Genomic DNA, 16,090 nt, shown 5'->3' on the forward strand with positions numbered 1-16,090 from the left:
GCTCTGCGCTTCTAGCACAAGGTCAGGGTGCATCTCCAGGAGGTACCTTACAGACAGCAGCACATCCTGCTGCAAGGGAGCCTGCACCCAGCACCTGAACCCCCCTCTGCCAGCACAGTCAGTGTCTCCCTGGAGGGAACCAGTGCTTGAGCCCAGGGCTGTCTAGCCTTGTCCTGCCTGGGGCTCTTCAGCCCCAAAAGGCGCCTGAGTTCACCCACAGATGCAAAGCACTGCAGCCAGCATGCAGGGCGGTGTCACGGGGACACTGCCTGCGCCCCAGGAGCAGGGCTGGAGGCCTGGGGCGTGACGACCTGCTGGTGACACAGCAGTGAGCAGGCAGGAAGGCATCTTGTCCTCACAAGGACCCAGTCCTGCTGCCTCCCCTAGATAGAAAGGGTCAGCTAGTCTACCCCAGCCCCTAGTTCCTCTTCCCAGAACTACCCCTGCCACCAAAGCACAGGGCCACCCCTCTCCCCAGGGAACCCACAACCAGGACCAGGGGGCTACAGACAAGAGTTGGCTTTATTCACGGACACGGGGGCAGCTGTGTCACTGGCAGCTGCCCTCGTATTGCACATCCAGCGATGGGGGGGGGGGAATATCCATGCCACGTCACAACACAGCGCCGGCACTACGGGACCTCGGGGCAGGGAGGGAGGTGGGGGGGGGGCACAGGCACCATCACCACCCAGCAGGCTGGGGAGCGGGCTTGGGTGCCAGAGGTTCACAAAGGCAACAGACCCATCCACCCATAAATAGAGAGAGATATATATAAAAAAAATAGTTCCACGATGACCAGAGCAGAACCACGGGGACACGCGTGCAAGCGAAATGTACAGCAGCCCGCGAGCAGGTCAACATGCTTTGTACAGACACAGACACACCGGGACACAGCCAGGGTTTATGGCACTGGGAGGGATACAGAGCAATAAACCCGGGCTTGAAGGACACACACACACACACGCACACCAGCCCCTGCAGGCAGCGCCCACGGTTTGGGCACGCACCAGGGTTCAAGGGCTTGGACACAGCGGGTTTTTTCTCACTGCTAGACATGGTACGGAGACACGGACACAGTCCCTTGGAACGGAACTGGAGGAAGAACTCGTGAGCGAACAGGGCAGGGGCACCCCTGCTCCTCCCCGGCATGTGGGCACCAGCCGGGGCCGGCTGGGGGGGAGCAGGGGGCTACCGGCGGTTCGTTGTGCTGCTGGTGGAAGAGGCGAGGACGGGGGTCCATTATGCCTCTGGCTCGTATTCCTGGTATTCCTCCTGTGGGGTGGGGGGGAAAGAAAGAGCAAGCAAAATTGGTCAGGTGGGGCAGGGAGCCCCTTTCCCCCCTGGCCTGTGCCAGCCTGCCCATGAGGTTCAGGGCTGTGTGCACAGGGTGCGTGGGAGCAGGCAGGCACTGGGCCCTGCTGCAGACAGTGATGGCCACTGGCACGCTGAGCGCTGGCACCACGTGCCCTCCATGGTGCCCTGCACCCCCACATCACCCTGTCCCCTCACCTGCGGGGTCTCCTCGTAGTTCTCCCCCTCTGGCTCCAGCAGCGGCTCGACCAGTGGTTCCTCAACAGCCTCCTGGGCCACCTCCTCCGGCTGGGGGGTGAACCAGGGGTTAGTCCCACACATGCAGCCCCCAACATGGCACCCACCCTCTCTGCCCCTGGCAGACCGGGAGAGACCAGTAACTCACCCAGGATGCTGGGGGCTCCACGTGAGGGGCCCAGTAGGGGTGGCTGGCACATGCACCCCGGGCACACACCAGCCCGCCTAGCTGGGGGGTGACAGGCAGGAACCCATGGGCACAGGGCCTGGGTGCATGTGTCCCAGCACCACTCCTGGCCACAGGCAGGTGATGGGTGCTGGCACCATTCAGGCCCTGTCAGGCTCCATGCACTGGCAGGGCTGGGGGGCATCCTGCATCCCTGGCAAGGGAGGGCGGTGCTGGGTAACCCCTCCCCGGGGCTGGCAGAGCAGCTGGCGAGAGGGAAAGGGGGGCTGCCGATTCCCCCGTGCGGCAGCGGTGGCGGCCTCATTTCTTCGGCTGATGCTATTTTGGGCTAAGCTGGGAGCCAACCGCTCGTGGGGGCGGTGAGATGCGAACCCGCTGCCCCTCCCCACCCCTCCGCTCCCGCAGCTGTCAGGTCACCTCGCAGCCGCTGGCGCCATGCGCTGCCGGCCGCCATGCAGGAGCCCACGCACGCACACGTCCACAGTGGCCGTGCACGCAGCCGGCATGCTCGGGGCAGCGGTGCCTGCCTGCCCTGGGCACAGGCAGAGCAGCTGGGGACCCTCGGGGTCCCTCCCGCCAGGCTGGGGAGCAGCCAAGGGGCTCCCTGCCAAGGCTGGGGGTGTGCAAGCTTGCCCGCGGGCGTGACAGTGGCCAGGGGGTCTCACCTTCAGGTCTGCAGGGAATTCCTCCTTCTTCACCAGCCCAGTGGCAGCTGCGATGTTGCCAGCGCCTGAGAACGCCGCTTCACCCAGCTGGGACGCCTGTTCCTTTGCTTTCTCAGCCACTACAAGAGTCAGGGGTGCCCATTAGTGCCCCCCGCCCCATGAAAGGGAGGAGTGGCTCTGTGCCCTGCACCACCCCACCCAGGGACCAGTGGGAAGTCACTGGGCAGGATCAGGCCCTCCAGGCCCCACTGCCTGGGTGCTGGGGAGGGGGCCAGGACGCTGCTCTGCAGCTGGGCAGGGAGTGTGAGCAGCCGCCACAAATCCTTCCTTGCGGGGCCCTGTTATATAAGAGGCTTTAGCTGGGTGACATCAGCCCTTCAATTAGCCTCTGATCTCGTTAGCACAGCCACGTTCTCTTGGACAGAGGGGTACCATGGCAAGGAGCTGGAGAGGACCATACCTGAGGTGACGCCTTGCACCACACCTTGGGTTTTACTCCCTGGGGGTAGAAAGAGACAAAAAGGAGGTTAGAGGGGCCAGGGACCAGGCACTGCCACGTGCTGTGCCCAGGACCTTAGTGAGGGTCTGTGAGCCAGGGCAGTATCCTGCCTGCACCCCACCCAGTCATGCTAGGGCAGCCAGGGAGCTGAGCACCCTCAGGGCTCCCCTCAGGGCTCCTCTGGTCCCTGCAGGAGCCCAGGCTGGGGGCAGCACGGGGCCACCGCCATATGCCAGGCAGGGCAGAGAGCCCAGGGCCCAGCACCATGCTGGGCACAGCTGGGCAGAGTGAATGCCAGCCACACCACTGAGCAAAGCATCCCGCAGGAGACGGGATCTGTACCCACATCTGGTGCCCACACAGTTCGGGAAGCCCCACAGCCAGAGCAGCCTGGGGCTGGGTGCTGCCACTGGCCATGCTGACCCTGCCAAACCCCTTCAGGCAGAGCAACGCTACCCACAGATGCCAGGACATTCCACGGGATGGGAGAGAGATGTCTACAATGGGGGGAAAAGCAGGGACTGGGCACCTCCCGCAGGATGGGACCTCAGGGCACTCACTGAGCAGCTGGACCCCTGCACACAGCCCTGGGCAGTGTGGGCTTCCAGGGCAGGCACCCACCTCTGCCCGGGAGAACAGCTCCAGGGCCTCAGCCCCCCACGGAGCAGATGCCCTCTGGAGCAGGACGGAGCCGCAGCCCTGCGCCCTCCCAGCCCTCCCCGCTGCAGGCAGGGCTGGCCTCAGCTCCCTCAGGAGCCTCCCAGCACCAGGGCCGGGCACACAGCCTGCCCGGGAGCTGCCTCCTCCCTGCCAGCAATGTCTCCTAGGACTTGGCCCCGAATGGATCCCGGCCCCGAGGGGCAGCACGGAGGGAACCCCCGCCTGGCTGGGGTTCAGGGATGATGCCGGCAGAGACATGGTGTGGGGTACGCTCCAGGGTACGGCCTCTCCGAGAGGGATAAACGTATCCCCAGCCTCCCCTGCTGCGAGCCGGGCACATCCCTGCACGGTGACCACCAGCTCCAACGCGGTCCCTCTGCGTTCCTGCCCTAGAGCATCCTCAGCGAGGAGCCGCGGGGCCCCGGGGCTCAGACCGCCGGGAGCCGCAGGGGGTCCGGTCTGCGGGGTCCTACCCTCTCAGCCTGAGGACCAGCCCCCCACCCCGGCCCTGCCCGCGGGCCCCCATCCTCCTGCCCGCACATGCCCGCGGGCAGGGCACTGCGGGCACCGGCGCTCTGCCCCGGGGCACCCCGCCGGCACGGCGGTCGTGGCGGGGACGGGGTAAGGGCTGGTGGGGGCTGGGGGTGGGGGAGAAGGAGGGGGCCCGGGGACAGGTGGGGACGGCAGGAGGATGGGCAGGAGGACGCAAGGGCAAACGCAGGAGCAGGCAAGGGCATGCAGAGGGGGCCGGCTGGGGCGCGCCGGGGACGAGCAGGGATTAGCCGGGGGGCAGGCAGGAGGCAGGCAGGGGGTAGGCAGGGGGCAGGCAGGTCGAGCCGGCCCTTACCGACATAGAGGACCCCCTCCTTGGTCTTCTCGGCGGCCTCGGCCACCCCCTGCTTGGTCTTCTCGGCGGCGGCGACCACCCCCTCCTTGGCCTTGGACAAGCCCTTCATGAACACCTCCATGGCGGCTCTGCGGGGAGAGGCCGCAAGGCTTCATCCCGCCCCGGCCCCCCCACCCCCGCCGGCTCTGGCCCCGCTCCCGCCCGCCCCGCGCATCCCCGCGCCCCCGGCCCCACCGCCCGCCCGCTCCCGGCCCCAGCCCCGTCGCCCGCCCGACCTGGCTCGCTGGCGGCGGGGACGAGCGGGCCGGGCCGGGCCGGGCCGGGCTGCGGCGGGGCGGGCTCAGTGCGGCTGTGCCGGGGCCGCGCCGCGATGCGCTGCGCCGCGCTGCGCCGTGATGCGCGGGGGGGACCGCGCCGCGCCGGGCTGAGCCGGACTGAGCCGTGCCCGGCCGTGCGGAGCCGTGCCCGGCCGCCCCCGCCCGCACCGCACCGCCCCGCACAGGAGCGGCACGTCCCCCCGCCCGGCTCGGCACGGCTCAGCACCCTTGGTCCTTTGCCGCCCGGAGCCCGCGGGCTCCTTCCCAGCACAGCCCCGCACCCCCGGGACGGCCCCATCACGTCGCACCTTCTCCCCACCCCACGCTGTCCCCACGCTATCCCATCCCACTCCCTAGCCCATCTCCTCCCCATGCTGATCCCATCGTCTGCACTCTGCAGGCTGTCCCCATCCCATCCTGTCCCTGTCCCATGCCCTTCACCATCTACCCTGTCCCTATGCCATCCCATCCCCCATCCCATCCTGATCCCAACTTCATCACTTTCTCTACCTACATCATCCACCCTATTCTCGGGCAACCTGGGCTAGCAGAGGGTGTCCCTGCCCATGACAGGGGGTTGGCACTAGATGGGTTTGAGGCTCCTTCCAACCCAAACCAGTCCATGATTCTATGCTTCCCATCCTACCCTGTTCCCACCCCATCCAAGTCTGATCCCATCCTGTCCCCATCACATCCCACACTCTCCCCATCTCATCCCATTCCTATCCCATATTCTTTCCAACCCATCCTCTCCATCCCATTCCTATCCCATATTCTTTGCATCCCATCCCCACCCCATATCCTGATACTATCCCACCCTATATGTAGGGATACATATCCACCCCTTCCCCATACAGCACCATCTTGATTCCACACTACACTTTCCCCATCCTGATCCCATCCTAACCTGACCACCTGCCCTCATCCCCCAGCTCCCTGGGGGAGGATCCCTCCACCTCCCTGCTCCACAGGATAGGCAGGCCCAACACCACCGCCCTAACACCCCACCCTCCTACCCCACCAGCTGCAGCTGGGACAGCTGCTTCACCCCGCCCGGCTGTGGGTACTTAAGAGCCGGGGGTAGGCTAGCGAGGAGCCTGTGCTGGGCAGGATGGCTACAGGGGAGCAGGTCAGTGCTTGCCCTGCCGGCAGAGCCTGAGCTGTTCTGCTGTACCCTGCGCTCCCTGCTGTGGGGTCCGTGTCATGGTGTGGAGGTGGCTGGAGGGCTGCAGGCTCCCTGCTGGGGTGGCCGCGGGGCCTCCTCGGAACTCTCTCTCCTTTCCCCAGAGGAGGCAAGAGGAGCGGCGCCGGCAGCGGCAGCAGAGGGCTCAGCAGCAAGAGCTGCTCCTGGCAGAGAGCCTGGGCAAGCATCCTCTGCAGAACAGGTATGGGGGGCTCAGCCACAGGCAGCTTTCCCCAGTGCTGGGAAGGAGTGATGGGGCTGAGAGGAAGGTCTGGCATGGCTGATGCTTCTTCCCTGTCTGTCTTCCTTCCCAGGTGGGCATTGTGGTTCTTCAAGAACGACAAGAGCAAGATGTGGCAGGCAAACCTGCGCCTTGTCACCAAGTTCAGCACTGTGGAGGACTTCTGGGCGTGAGTGTCCCATGGCAAGGGGGTGGCATGCCTCCTCTTGGAGGCCTGAGCCAGAGGAGGGTGCTGGGGTCCCTGAGGCACCTCTTCTAACCTGCTTTTGTACCTCATCACTGTCTGGTGCAGGTTGTACAGCCACATCCAGCTTGCCAGCAAGCTCACGTCTGGCTGCGACTACTCCCTCTTCAAGGTACGATGCCCCCTGTGCTGCAGCCCTACCTCCTTTCAGAGCCCCCTGCAGCACCCAGCTGTAAGGGGGCACACTGGGTGCTGGTGGGGCTGGCAGGCTGCTCTGGCTGCAGAGCAGGAGGGGAAGGAAGCCTGGCCAGATAATCAGTGCCCCTGATTGTCACTTTGCCTGTCCCCAGGATGGCATCGAGCCCATGTGGGAGGACAACCAGAACAAGCGTGGTGGCCGCTGGCTTATCACCCTGGCCAAGCAGCAGCGGCACACCGAGCTGGACCGCTTCTGGCTGGAGACGGTGGGTGCAGCCCTGTTCAGGCTGGCTTGCAGGGGTCCTGGCATGGTGCTGAGCCTTGGTGGACACTGTCCTGGGTTCTTCTTCTCTGGGCAGCTGCTGTGCCTCATTGGAGAGATGTTTGATGACTACAGTGATGAGGTGTGTGGAGCTGTTATCAACATCCGTGCCAAGGGGGACAAGATCGCCATCTGGACCCGGGAAGCAGAGAACCAAGAAGGGGTCACCCACATTGGGTAATGCAGCTTCATGGGGGGCTGTGCAGGGCCAGGTTTGGGGGCAATGGGCTCCCTGGGCAGGGAGCTGGAGGGAGAAGTGATGCTGCCCTGTTCACATAGCTCCTTTCCTCCTGCAGACGCGTCTACAAGGAGCACCTGGGTCTGTCTCAGAAGGTGGCCATTGGGTACCAGGCCCATGCAGACACAGCCACCAAGAGTGGTTCCCTCACCAAGTCCAAGTTTGTAGTGTGACTGTGGGGGGAGGAGGGCACTGCCCACGGGATCCCCCTGTCCTTTAATGAATGGCTGCAGCTGAGCATTGTCAGTGTGTTTGGGGCTGGGCCAGGGCTCTGGCACCCTGGGGTGGCTTTTGCTTTGGTGGGTGGTCTCAAGGAAGAGTGTTACCATGTCCTGTACCCCTGGATGAGTGGGGTTGGGAGTGTAGAGCTGGCATTGCCCAGGCATTGCTGTGGGCTTGGAGTCTGCTGATTGAGGACCTCCTGCCAGCATAGCCACCTGCCTATGAGGTGTCCCTGTGTTCTGGTGGATCCTCATTAGTCCCCAGGAGGATGCTGGATTCTGTCCTCCCTTGGCCAAGACACTGCTCTATGAGGCTGGGTGTTGGAGTGGGCACTGGAGCCTGGATCAGCTCAGCCTGGGGTGCTGGTCTCCACCTCTCCCAAACACCTGTGCTGTGGTGGGACACTGATCTCTCTTCTTGGGAAGATCACCTCCCAGCCCCTCCTGCAGGCAACAGTGGTATGAGGCATGTATTTGCCACCCAAGGGTTTGCTGGTTCATGGGCCCTAGCCCAGTGAGCCCTTCCCTTCTTTCCTATGGCCTCTGCTATTCTTCCTGGCTTGGGGGTGCAGAAGGGCCCCCTTACTCTTTGCCCCCTGCTCCAGCCCTGCCTGTGCTCATGCCTTTGCTCTTCTAGTTGTGTTTCTGGCTGTTGGGTCTGTCCCTTGGCCCTGCCTGTTTGGGCTTTCAAGATGGAGGTGTAGGCTTGCCTCTGGGCAGTGCTGCCTGTGCTTCTGGCCTCAGGGCAGCTCTCCTCCAGGAGAGCCTCCCCCACGCCCCAGTGATCACTGGGGTGGCTCCAGATCAGCTTGGGGTTGCACCCAAGCCTACAACCAGCATGCCCACTGCTGCATGGTGCCTGTGCTGGCTCAGCAGTGCCCTGCCTGCACCTGGGGTCTGCAGAGAGCCAGTCTGGCAGAAGGATGCAGTCTTGACTGTCTCCATTGCTGTGGTCAGTCAAGGCAGGCCCGGCCCCAGCTCTGCAGGTGGTGCAGATGTGGCACCCTCATCCCTTGGCTACCTCGGTGCAGCCTTAGCAGGGTTCGATGGGAAACCCCAAGCCCTGCTCTGCTTCAGGGCTCTGCAAAGCTCTGTCCCTGGGACTCAGCTGCCGTTCTCTGTGGCCAGGAGCTCTGCAGCTGTGCCAGGGCTCTCCCTGCCCTCCGCCAGCCTGCAGTGCCCCGAGCCAGGTACCCGGGGAATGGGGCAAAAGGGGAGGTGAGCGCTCAGCCCTGGCAGGCGCCGGGCCGCTTCTCCGCGCAGGGACAGGAGGGGCAGCTCCCCCGCTGCCCTCCCCTGCGGTGGGGGTGCTGCCGGCAGCGCTCGCCCCGGGGCTGGCGGCGGGGGAGGGGGGAACACACAGCGTTAGGGGGGTGGCCGGTACCGCCGAGCCTGGGGTGCCTGCAGGCGGGGGAGCCGGGCTGGGGGCTGCGGCGTGCGCGGCCGGCTCGCCCCGGGCTGGCTGCCTGCACCGCCGGCCCCTCGCCGCGCGGTGGTGCCGCTCGCCCGGCCTTGGCCGGCTCCAGCGCGGCGGGGCGGTCAGCGAGCCCTGCCTGCGGTGGGGCGGGGGGCAGAGCTGCCCCAGCCCCACACCGCGATGGGACAGGCAGCGGCCACGCCTGGGGCATGGGTTGGGGGGGGAGAAGGATGAAGAGGAGGTGGAAGAACAAGGGGGGTGGGGGTGCTGAGCCCCCCCCATCCAGCACGTTATGTCCATCGCCTGTGCCCCATGCCCCCAGCAGTGGCAGCATGAGCTGGATGGAGGCCAGGAGCTGCCTCTCCCTCTGTCCTTACCTGCCCTCCCACGCTCGTCTGACATGATCTTCCCTAGGCCGTGGGGCTGAGCATCCCTCCAGACCCCATGGGCATGCTGTCCCTGTCCCCTCACCCCCGTGCTGAGAGCAGCAAAGGGGCTCTGTGTGTGCCCTGTGCCCCGCTGCTCCAGGAGGCCAAGGTTACCTAGGGGAGTGGCGCAGGCTGCCGTGCTGCTGCGGTCTGTGTCCATTCGCATGCAGCCGCGCTCGGATTCCATTTGATTGGAAAAGTAATAGGGGCCATTTATCTCCATGGCTTTATGGGCTCCTGCCGCCCAGCCAGACCAGGAGCAGGGGGCTGGTACTGCCCCCCACCCCCCATCCCCAGAGCCTACCCTTTGGGGACATACATGATAGCCTTCATCCTCTGGTTCTGCACCTGGGGCTCCCTGCCTGGGGGAGGTACTCAGGGCCCCCCGGGGTGGGCACAGCAGTGGCCAGCAGGCACCCGGAAAGTGTAGCAGTGCCAGGGCTGCCCCCGGCCTGTCTCATGCTGGGCAGCTGTCCCAGCTGGCAGCCGAGCTGGCAGCCCTGTCAATAATCATAATTAAAAATTAATACTAATCAAAAGGGAGAGGCAGATGGCAGCAGGCTTGCAGCAGGGATGCAGGTGGGGGCTGGGGGCACTGAAGCCAGGGGGCTGGCAATGAAGGGGGGGAGTGGAGAGGAGCCATGGGGTGCAATAAGGTAGGAGGGTCAGGGTGCTGTGGGGTCTAGCAGGGGTGGGGGCGTGCAGGGTAACAGACCTATGGGGCAGAGCAGGGATGGGGATGTGGGGCCAGGAGAGATGTGGGGCACAGTGGGGATGGGGACAGCAGCGCAGTGCTGGGCTGGCAAAAGGATGGGGACACATGTCCCCCTCTCTGGGCAGGTGATGCAGGTTGGAGGTGCCAGGCGCCTGCCCAGGGTCACCTTGCTGGCAGCTGGCACACAGCCAGGACTGGGCGCTGCCTGCCCATGCCTCAGCTCGGCAGGCTGCCAGCCCAGCCTCTCCCTGCGCCACCGGCTCCGATGTCTCCAACAGCGAGGACAGATCCTGACTCCTGACCCCCGGCACGTACTGGGTGCAGGCAAACCAGGCACCCATCCTGCTATGACTGGTTCGTGCTGCAGGGTTAAAATCCCCCAAAGTAACTGTGGAAGGAGCTGTTGGCTCTGTGGTGGGACGCGTGGGCCGAAGAAGAACAGGCAGCGCTGGCTCACTGTGGGAGTGGGCAGGCAGTGCGGCTGCCGGCACTGAGGCTGTGCCATGCTGTTCTGTGCTGTTCCCGTGCTGCCTGCACCCACCTCCCTGCCCCACTGTATACCGGGTGCCGTGGGGATGTTTTGGGATCTGGTAGGAAGGGATCTGAGGGACACACAGGGGACCCCTAGCCCTGGGTACCACCAGTATCCCCTGAGCATCCCCGGGGCGACAGGCCCCACTAGGTGATCTGTACCCTCCCTGCCCACTTTTCTGGTTCCTGGCAAAGGCACAGGCTGAGCTTATCCTCCATCCTGAAGCACCAGAGCATGCGAGGAGGGGTACCCCGGGTGAGGGGTACCTACAGCGCACCGTTCCCATGACAACCTCCCGAGAGACAGCAGCCAGTGCGGGAGAAGTGGGAGGCAGGGGGCCCCTGGACCCCTCCACACACGAGTTCCCGCGACTGGCAGGACACAATGGGGTGCAGCAGAGGGGCTGCACCCATGGGTCTTGCTCCCGGCCTTGGGCTGGGCTCTGCCTGCCCCATCCTGCTGCCCATCCTCTGTCCCTGCAGTGTGGGCAGGCAGGCATGGCTGCACTGGGCTGCTGCCCTCCAATAGTTGGGTTTGCAGGGGTGATGCAGAGCAGGGTTGGCAGGGTGGGGTTGGCACGGTGGGGACTGCACAGTGGGGAAGGGTTAAGTGCCTGCGGGGCTGTCCCCAGTACCAGCAGCAGAGATGGGGAGAGGGGGAGCGTATCTCCTGCCCTGCGCCGCCGCAGGGAGCCTGTACCTGAGAAGGGTCCCTTGCTGTCACTTCTCATCTGCATGACGGTTGCAACCAGGCTCCTGCAACACGGCTGAGCACTCTCCTTCCCCGCAGGGACGGGCTGGCACTTCCCGCTTGGCAGAGGCAGGCGGGGCGAGCGGGCGGGTGGGATGGGGACAGGGATGGGGACAGGGACAGGAACTGTGTGGTCAGAGAACTGCAGGCATCAGATCTGCAGGCATGGCTGCAGCACGGTGCTGTGGCGGGCTGCAGGCAGTACCCTGCGACAAGCAGAGCTGTCCCCACCTCTCTGCCTGTCCACTCCATGGACACATGCCATGGAGTCAGCATGGGACCCCCTTGTCCCCAGGACTCCAGTGGTGCATCCTCATCCCTCTGGTCCCCTGGCCAAAGCCACCAGCTCCAGGGGACTGCCCTGCGCCTCCACACACACAGACACATCCCAACAGCTGGGAAAGGGGGAGTTCCATTAGCACCCCACATCCTCCCAGCATGGCACAGAGACTGACCACTCTCCTTGCTCAGGGGGAGTAGCCACGGGCCCCAGTGTCACCAGTGTCTGTCCCCTCCTGTCCCTGCGCACCCCGGTGTTCTCTGGCAAGGGGCTGGTGATGCTGCAGCCCACAGCCAACCCCCTACCAGCACCGGGCCAAGGCACTGCTGGGCTCCCTACCCAGCTCCCTGCCCAGCTCCCTGCCCAGCTCCCTGCCCACTTACCCCAGCACCTCTGGCTGGGAGCGCTGGTGTTTCCCAGGCGGTCGATGCGCCCATCGATCCTGCACAGCTCTGCCGGCTGCTCTCCCACCGCCCTGTTAATTAATTGTCTGGTGCTGCTGCTGCCGCGGGAGCGCCGGGCACCCAGGGTGCCTGGGCTGCCTGCACCCTGCCCTGCCTGCAAGCCCACAGCCCCTGCCCCATACATGGTCTGGAGGCTCCATGGGAGCTGCCACCCACCTCAGACCCACATATGACTTGTCTGTGCTGGGCTGGGGAAGGAGCTGGCAGGTCCTGGGGCTGGGGCGAGGGGCACATGGAGCTGAGAGGGATTGAGGGGCAGCACACAGCTGCTTTCAGCCCCAACGGCTGCCCATGTCCAGGACAGCCTGCTGCTGCTCACAGCTGTGCCTGCCCCAGCCTGCCCCAGCCCCCAAGCAGGCACAGAGACAGGGATGCTGCCTTTGTGCCGGGCTGTAATGAGATTTCTGCTTGGCTGCCTGGATAGAAAATCCCAGCCAGAGGATGCAAAAAGCCTCCCTGAGCCCCGGCAGCCTCCTGCCCCTGCCCAGCCCAGGGCATTTGGAGGTGCCCCCACCCCAGCACCCAGGGTGCTGTTAGGCAGGCATCAGCACCATCTCCAGCTGGTGGAAGGCACCCATGGGGAGGCACAAGCAGCCAGCAGCTTCACTGCCTGCTCACCCCACTCCCCTGTCTCAACCCCGTGCTGCCACCCATGCTGTCACCGTACGCCTGAGCTGGGGGTGCCAGGCCCACCCTTGGGGACCTCTGCTGCAAACACCACCATGCACACCCTCCTGTCTGCCCAGGCACCAGCACCCCAGTGCCTTCAGCTGCTGCCATTCTCTGGTGAGGTTCCAGTGCCATGGCACCACATCCACAGGACCCATCTGTACAGGGCGGCACTGCCCTGGGCTCTGACTCCTCCAGCCACCTCCTTTTTCCCCCACAGCAGCAGCAAATGTGCCTCCTTAACAATCAGGGAGCAGCTCTGCAGGTGCTGGGAGCTGCAAGGAGCGGGCTCTGGTGGGACGGGCTTTGCCACGTGCCTTAATGGAGCCCTTCCCGCCCCCGGCACCGTGCGCTGTTAATCTACTCTTGCAAATGGCTAATTTTGAAAATCCTCTTATCAGAATTAGGTCCTCAACATCCATATTTATTTACTTTTCATTTTCATAATCTTTCTGCTACTCGTGTGGCTGGGGTTGTTCTTGGGCTCCTGGCTCCATCCCTGTGCAGGATGAGGCTCGGGATATCCCACACTGTGCCACGCCATCCCATCCCATCCCATTTGTCAGCACATGCCCCTTGCATGGCACACGTGTTCCTCACACCCTCAGCTCTGGCATCGGCACCAACAGCTCCAAAACCCACTCCTTGCCAGGGCACCTTCCCAGTCCCCAGCACCCTGCGCATCCTGAACCCCGCCCAGCGCCAGGGTCCCGGCCGCATCCTGCTCCCAGGGCCATGCATTATGCATTGTTTATTCTTCAGCACCTTCCCCATTTGTAACTCAATTAAGCAGACGGCGGTTTTGCTAATACAATGGTGTTTAATATTCGACTTCCTTAAATACCACAAATGGATGGGGAGGCAGCGCTCGGGCGATCCATTATACATGAGCTCAAATACCTATTTAAATATTTGATGGGAGTTTAGAAAATCTCCAGGCTGGCCTTGCCCACGGCTGCTGGGGCCGGGCAGGAGGTCGGGCAGGGCACAAGCAGGGGCTTTGCAGGCTGGGTGAATGGTTGGGAGCTGCCTTGGCTGGCACAGTCAGACATGGTGCCCACAGCACTCACGTGGTGTGTGAGAGTTGTGGAGCTAGGGTGGTGACATCCCCAGGGAAGCAGAAGCCCTGGGAGCCCAGGTCCCACCACCTCCCATCACTGGGTAATGCCCTCCCTCCACCTCCTCCCCAGCACAATTTCTTGCAGGAGAAAGCTCTGGCACAGTGGCTGGAGCACGCGGCTGAGCCATGACCGTGGCGTGCTGGAGAAGAGAATTAATTTTTAATTCCATCTTAATTACTCTGAGTAATAATCCATTTACAACACCCGGTGGGGCCAGCGCTTCCAGCATCCCCTCGGGGCTGCGGTGGTGGCAGGACACCCAGGTGCTGAACACACTGCCCTGGGGGCACTGGGCTGGGCACCACACTCCCCTCTTCCAAGCCCTGGAGTCCTGTGGCTCCCCACAAGCTGCGGCCCCTCACACCACCCCAGCAGGTGGTCCAGGGTCTTGAGTGTTGCCATGGGCAAGGGCTGAGCTGGCACGGCCCCTCAGAGCCAGGGCTCACGGCTCTGGTAGCTGCAGAGCAGGATCTGGCTCATCCGCCCCCTCGGCTCTTCCTCAGTAAGAAGGAGAGCGAGCGGAATTGAAAGTGATCTCCCCAATCTGTATTAATTAGAGTCTATTAACTTGTCAGTGCGCCCCGCCGCTTCCCCACTGACGGCTGGGCCATGCCGACCCATGGCACAGGAGGGACGTGCAGGGTGACGTTGCGTGGCCTCAGCGTGGCCTCGGTGTGGCACCGCGTGGCAGAAGCCCAGAAAACCAGAGCTGAGGCAGGACCAGGGCACCCCTGGCACCCCTAGGTGGGTGGCAGGATAGGAAGAGTGAGGTGGGTGCCGGGCAGTGGGAATGTTGTTGCTGGCACCACCGGCACAGCGCCAGGAACGGGAGCTGGAAGCCGTCCCAGGAGAGCAGCGCAAGGAGCAGATGGGGCTGGCACCATGCCGGGGGCCACAAGCCCCCTCCCTGCTGCGCTGCCCCAGGGTGGCTCCGTGCTGGGTGCCGTGCGCAGGTGCCATCCGCGCTGGGTACCCCCACCTAGTCTTGCCCTGCTGCCTGCCTCGGGGGGTCCAGCCACCACAGGAGCTCAGGCTGGGGGTCCTGGCGCTGCGGAAGAGTTCACCCTGGTTCCCATGGCAGCCCCCCGGGAGCTCACGTGTGGTGCGGTGACTTCAGCGGGAGCAGATGGAGCCGTGAGGAGTAAAAACATCCTGTTTCCATGCAAATGCCATCAGTAATAACGAGCCAGCCTGAAGGAGGGTGGTTATTGCCGTGCTGGGGCTCTGCCTATGGTGGGCTGGGGGTCTCCACTGCGGGCTGGCCCCCACCAGTGTTCACACGGGATGTGCTGGGGCTCAGGGCACTGCCTGGGGCAGCACAGCAGGACCAAACTGGGCACCCATGGGTGCCACCCCACGAGTGCTCCCCTGCCTGCACGCGTGGCTGGCACGTGACCGTATTGGCACGGGAGGTCCCCGGCAAGGAGCGTGATGTGATGGTGGGAGATGGCTCCAGCCTCACCCAGGGACTGTGCTGGTGGTGGCCTCAGCGCTGCTTGGCACTGCCAGAGCTGCACCGGGGAGGATGGAGGCCGCCCAGGAGAGCTGCGCTGGCTTCGCACCCACTTCAAGCTCTTGAAGGCGTCAGAGCAGTTGTTAATTGTTCCTGGAGCTGCTAATGAAATTATTGCTACGCGATGCTGGGAGCCACTGCCTGGCTACGGCTGGTGGGAACAGGGGTCTGCTCAGCACCACTGGCACGGTGCCTGGCTCCCAGGGAGTTCAGGGACCACTTTGGACACCCCAGTGCAGCCTCACCCCCTTTGCCCCTCACACTTGCCCACAACGCAATCTGCCTGTCAGTGAGGCCAGCGCTGTTTGCTGGGCACACTGGGTGGCACTGGTACCTGCATGCAGGGACAGTGCAGGGACGGAAGGGGACAGATCCCACAGCCGGGGTAGAGACAAATCCCCTGGGAAAGCCCAGCCTGGCTGAGTGCGGGGGACCTCGGAGCCAGCCCCCCATGGCTGACGGTGAGGTGGACCCCCGCGGATGGCACATGTTCCCCCTGAAATGGTGGCTCCGATTCCGTGACATTTCCCGCTTGCCTGGCAGAGCTGCGGTGGCTGGAGGGGGCAGGGCAGGGTGCCGGCAGGACCCCAGAGAGGTGTCCCCCCCCCACCCCTCGTGCAATGCCAGGCTGGACCCGGGGGGATCTCGGGGCATCACCTGCCCCAGGGGCAGCAGGGGCTCAGGGTACCGGGGGGGGATGTCCCGGGGTGGAGAGGATTTCGTGCTAGGGAGAAGGGGGAGCGCTCACCGTGCCCGGGAGGGTGCAAACCGGGGGGTGCCGCACCGGGAGGCTGCTGCGGTCGGGGAGGGGCGCGGACCCCCAGCGCCGGCCCTGGGGTGGGGGAGAGAGGGGGGGAGGGATGCGGAGGGAGGATGCGGTGGGGGGAGCGG

At 64.5% G+C, this 16,090-nt stretch overlaps 2 protein-coding genes across 4 annotated transcripts; one reads left to right on the forward strand and one right to left on the reverse strand.

Moving 5' to 3' along the window:
• Window positions 1-1,151: 1,151 nt before the first annotated feature.
• On the reverse strand, window positions 1,152-4,533 carry SNCB (synuclein beta; the record flags this gene model as incomplete). 3 transcript variants are annotated; one of them, XM_084268779.1, is made up of 5 exons in its annotated part: window positions 1,152-1,272; window positions 1,510-1,599; window positions 2,401-2,519; window positions 2,861-2,899; window positions 4,407-4,533. In XM_084268779.1, the coding sequence occupies 5 exons, from the start codon at window positions 4,525-4,527 to the stop codon at window positions 1,240-1,242; spliced, it is 402 nt and encodes a 133-aa protein (XP_084124905.1). The 3 variants fall into 3 exon arrangements, with proteins under 3 accessions (XP_084124905.1, XP_084124903.1, XP_084124904.1); XM_084268777.1 differs by lacking the exon at window positions 2,861-2,899 and having other exon boundaries at window positions 4,407-4,527; XM_084268778.1 differs by lacking the exon at window positions 1,510-1,599 and having other exon boundaries at window positions 1,240-1,272; window positions 4,407-4,527.
• A 243-nt stretch (window positions 4,534-4,776) lies between these two features.
• EIF4E1B (eukaryotic translation initiation factor 4E family member 1B) lies at window positions 4,777-7,262 on the forward strand (the record flags this gene model as incomplete). The annotated part of the gene is made up of 7 exons (XM_084268723.1): window positions 4,777-4,935; window positions 6,011-6,108; window positions 6,221-6,316; window positions 6,440-6,503; window positions 6,682-6,795; window positions 6,889-7,028; window positions 7,148-7,262. 7 exons carry the CDS (start codon window positions 4,777-4,779, stop codon window positions 7,260-7,262), a joined length of 786 nt encoding a protein of 261 aa, XP_084124849.1.
• Between the last annotated feature and the right edge of the window lie 8,828 nt (window positions 7,263-16,090).

The sequence above is a fragment of the Gallinula chloropus genome (genome assembly GCF_964237585.1).
Source record: "Gallinula chloropus genome assembly, chromosome: 10".
NCBI classification, from domain to species: Eukaryota; Metazoa; Chordata; class Aves; order Gruiformes; family Rallidae; genus Gallinula; species Gallinula chloropus.